The sequence below is a fragment of the Monopterus albus genome, unplaced genomic scaffold (assembly GCF_001952655.1).
Source record: "Monopterus albus unplaced genomic scaffold, M_albus_1.0 scaffold34.1, whole genome shotgun sequence".
NCBI lineage: Eukaryota > Metazoa > Chordata > Actinopteri > Synbranchiformes > Synbranchidae > Monopterus > Monopterus albus.
This window is the reverse complement of record NW_018127914.1, coordinates 2,165,029-2,169,540: the sequence shown is the minus strand read 5'-3', so window position 1 is coordinate 2,169,540 and position 4,512 is coordinate 2,165,029. Positions and strand designations below refer to the sequence as shown.

The 4,512-nt window shown below is 39.8% G+C and overlaps 1 protein-coding gene across 1 annotated transcript in view; it reads left to right on the top strand.

The window, feature by feature from the left end:
* The window catches only part of dgat1a (diacylglycerol O-acyltransferase 1a), a 14,601-nt gene that overhangs the window by 815 nt on the left and 9,274 nt on the right, over positions 1 to 4,512 (top strand). Inside the window, exons 2-3 of the mRNA XM_020597631.1 lie at positions 3 to 70; positions 1,618 to 1,705. Coding sequence (XP_020453287.1) covers positions 3 to 70; positions 1,618 to 1,705 — 156 coding nt within the window. The remainder of the gene's footprint in view (positions 1 to 2; positions 71 to 1,617; positions 1,706 to 4,512) is intronic.

Here is a 4,512-nt window from a genome sequence, read left to right as displayed (position 1 = left end):
GCCAGCCGCAGCTCAGACGCAGCCCGAAGAAACAGAGGAGCGCAGTGGAGGACATCAACGAGAAACTCAGGTAACCCTGGTTTAATTCAAGATAGCGTCCAATTAGCAGGTTTCACAAATTTGAAACTGCGCTTTAAGCAACCCTTAGCTTCTCTGGGTTAATGTAGTCCAGATTTGACAAGTCACAGTGGGTTTTTTTCTTATGCAGACCCAATATAATGTGCTCTTTGATTTAGCACTAATAGAAGAAAGGTAAATAGAAATGTAATGTTTTATCGTAACACTGTGATGTAAAGATGTTGCTCCCTGGCTGTGCTAGACTTAAAATGAATAGGAATATAATTTTATTTTAAACTCTTAGTTAATAACTACTTTGATTGCTTTTGCTGCTTTTTTGTTTATAGAATCATAATTTGAATATACTTGTTTTTGGACCTTTGGTGTGGATTAAACTGACAATTACAGGATGTCATCTAGTATTGTAGGACACTGTGATGCTTATAGTCCACTATTCTCTGACCTTTGTAAACCAAACATTCAGTCAAATAGACAAAATAATTAGCAGATTAACGGATAAAGTACGTCAGCTCACCCTAATTTATACTAATTGAATTAAATCAAGAATTTGACCCAATAGCCTTAAACATAACCACAAATTTTATGGTTACACACCCACTTCTCATTCTGTCTTGACTTCTATAGAGGTGAAGCCACCTGTTTATGGTAGTAAGATGCCAAGAGCCTGACTAGGATTCCCCTGGCTTTTGGACATCAAGATGTAAAGTCCACCATCCTGTGTGCACGTGACAGTGCAACTAGAATGCTGAAATAAAATGATTACAGTAGTTTCACTGGCGTCTTTCCAACTAGAGGAGGTGGCCAATGTGTGTACTGTCACCTTCCTGTATTACAACTATGAAACGACAGTGTGCTTTTGCAATACTGTGTTTGCTGACTACTTCTCTGTCTGCACGTTCGTCTGCTAGTCAGATTTTTCTATGTGTGTAATGGGACTGAAGAACCACTCTGCTCTTTCCTCTATTTAAATGCACCTCCTCTTCCTTGCTTCATCCAAGCCACTCCTGTGACTTCATCACTCTTTAATACTTTTCCTAGTAATACTGATATAGTACTAATGTTCTGGCTACTATTACATCACATTCAATGTTACATACTTGAGTTGTATGTGAAACAAGATAAATGTCATGTTACACCTTGATAGTTGAACAAACTTGTCAATTTTCACAGTACTCTTTGGACAATTGGGTCAGCAGCTTTAACATCAATTTTCAGAACATTTTCCTTTCCTTGCCTGGTGCATGCAAGAATGTTGTTGCTCCACCCAGTCATTTGTGGATTATTCATCAGTTGACTCACAATGAGCTATGAATGGTGTGTAAGAATTGGATCATACAGTCTCTGCCAAATCAAATACAAACCTGTCACTTCATAACATTTCTGGCCATGTTAAATTTCAACAAGCAGTCCAGTGAGGTTTGGCCAGGAGATGTTTTCCCAGTGATTTAATTTAAGCCCATCGCTATAAAAAAAAAGGCAGGATGGGTGATTAAAAAGCTGCCTGAAATAAGTAAAATTGTTGACTCTGTTTTCTTGTAGCTGTCATGTCCTCCAGGAGTCTCTGTTGAGCTCAGCCAGCGGCTACAGCAACTACAGAGGAATCCTCAACTGGTGTGTTGTCATGCTGGTAAGTGAATTGTTCAGTATTAAACTGGAAAATTACTGCACTCTGATTTCCAAAACTGTAAGTCATGAGCAGTGTAGACACTGACCTAACAAAATATTTCTTTATTTGCTTTTTTAAAAAGTCCCATTTTGTAATAAACATCACAGGAACCCCAAAATGTTCATGTTTTCTCTTTAGTCTCTTGACATTGCCTCAAAGTGCAGACTATGGACCCTGGTGCATACGTTGTTCCACACAGCCACAAATGAGTAATTGTTTCTTATCAGTGTATCTCACTATCTCACACAGACACACATACATACAGTACACAAAACTGCTAAACGCAATAGTACATTTTATCTACTGCATGAGAGCCTGAATAACAAAAGCGGAAGTGCCAGCCCACACTTGTTCAGACCTACTGTGGCGCATGAACCTTGTGTGTGTTGTCTGTGTGAAGTCTGATAAGTTCATTTTTATGCCATCCATGTTCATGCTTGAAGATTACTCACATGCGCATGCAGGTTACTGTATGTCAACCGTTGGTTTTGCTTTGGCCCAGTGTGTAGTTTCCTGTTTTGTAATTTCTACAGTTAAGATAAAGAGCACTTTATTATTTACAGCTTAATCTCTTGCTTTAAAAGCTGAACCATGACCCCTATCAGAGGTGTGTCTATATTTTTGTCCTGCCGAGCTACATACATGAGAGGGTCAGAATATTAGGAACACCTCTGAATATAATGTGTTCCTAAGTGAGTGACAGCAGTGCACATCTGAGCAGCACCTCCATAGCTCATTCAGTTCAGCAGCCTCTCTCTCATCAACACCCCACCACCCCCACCACCCCATCAGCTTTTCACACAGTGACCAGCTTTGTGCTTAAGAGGTTCACTCCAGCCGGTCCTTAAGAATCACTGCTCAGCCACTTAAATCCATGCACAGTGACTGGCTTAAATATTCGCTTACAAAATAACATATGGATGCAGCTCATGAGCCATGATGAATATAAAATACCCCACACATGTCCCTATGATATTATAAGCATTGTTGACAGCAGGTGAAGTCAGCGTGTGGCTGCTGTCACTCACTCCAAGCTGTGTAGGGCTAAGGCTCATGTTAGGGAGTAGAAATGATGTGATCCGCTGTAGGAGTGTGTGATATATCATATAGCTCCCTGGTCCATACATTTGAAACTGTAGTCTGTCTCTATTCATATGCTTTATGTTGATTGTACAATGACTGCTAGAGGCAGTGGCGTCAAACTCGAGCAAAATCCTAAAAAATAAATGTACGAGTGGTGTGTGTATATAGGATTACAGCTACAGGCACCACGGCCTATGATTGTATTTATAGTGCACACAGCAACGACTGCAGTAGAGGGTACGAAGCACAAACATCTGAGAGTGAACATGCACAGTCATAAAAAGTGATATTTTTTGTCAGTCTTATGTCATTTTATACGCGATTCTTGGTTTTAATAGTTGTACATTCTAAACACACTGGAACTCCTGATGCATGCTTCTTAATATCTGGTGCTCAAACTGAAACCAGTAAAGTTGATTCTGAATCTTTAGAATAACATTTTTATTAGTATTAAAATAAAAAAAGCATTTGAATGCATGACAGTTTATGAGCATGAATCTTAAACACATTAGTATGAGCTGAGAAGAATCACTTGAAAGCACCATCAGGAGCTGCTTGCAAAAACACATGACAGAAGCTCTCTGTATTAATAAATAATACTAAGAGGCTCTTGTCAAAATGACTGAAAGGTTATCCTACAGTTATACTATGCACATACTTTACATATATGCAGCTGCTGGTCTAGACAGTGCTGAAGATGCAGGCCAGTTTCAGGATGTACGGTGGTTGCTATGATGAGTGAGCTTTGACATTCATTTAACCTACTGGACAACTTTCTTTTACTGTAAACATTAAAGGGCCCATGGCGTGCCTTTCCTTGTTTTTTGACTTGTCTACAATGTTACAACGGTGATTTATTATGTTAGCCATGACCTAAAGCTTAAAAAAATGAGGTGTTTGTATGTCCTAGTATTTCTGTGTAGAAGCAACTCTGTGTAATGTTTCCACCTGGTAACTGGGGAATCCATAGAAAGTGCTTGACTTAGTCCTGATGTTAATGAAAACACTTTTAAGCTGCTCTTCTAGAATGGCCTTATATTTTCTGGTTGTTTGTCACATGACGGTGCGGCATGGTGGTTAGCGCTGTCACCTCACAGCAAGAAGGGTCCAGGTTCAAGCCCAGGCCAACCTGGATTTGTATGTTCCTGCACTAGTTCTCTCCGGGTACTCGGGCTTCCTCCCAAAGACATGCAGCTTAGGTTGATTGGCAACTCTAAATTACCTGTAGGAGTGAGTGGTTGTTTGTCTACATGTCAGCCCTGTAATAAGCCCCCCCCCTCTTGTCTAATGTCAGCTGGGACCCCCTCTAAAGTACAGTGCAAACCTTTTTCAGGGAGCCTAGATAACACTGAAGATGCAGTGAGGGAAAAAAATTATTTGAACCCCAGCTAATTTTGTAAGTTTGCCCACTAACAAAGAAATGATCAGTCTACAATGTCAATGGTAGGTTTATGTGAACAGTGAGAGACACAATAACAAAACAAAAAAAATCCAGAAAAATGCATTACAAAAAAAGTTATACATTAATTTGCATTTTCATGAATGAAATAAGTATTTGATCCCCTATCAATCAGCAAGATCTCTGGCTCCCAGGTGTGTTTTATACAGGTAACGAGCTGACATTGGGAGCCCTCTCAGCTTGTTACCTGTATAAAAGAGACCTGTCCACAGAAGCAATCAATCAC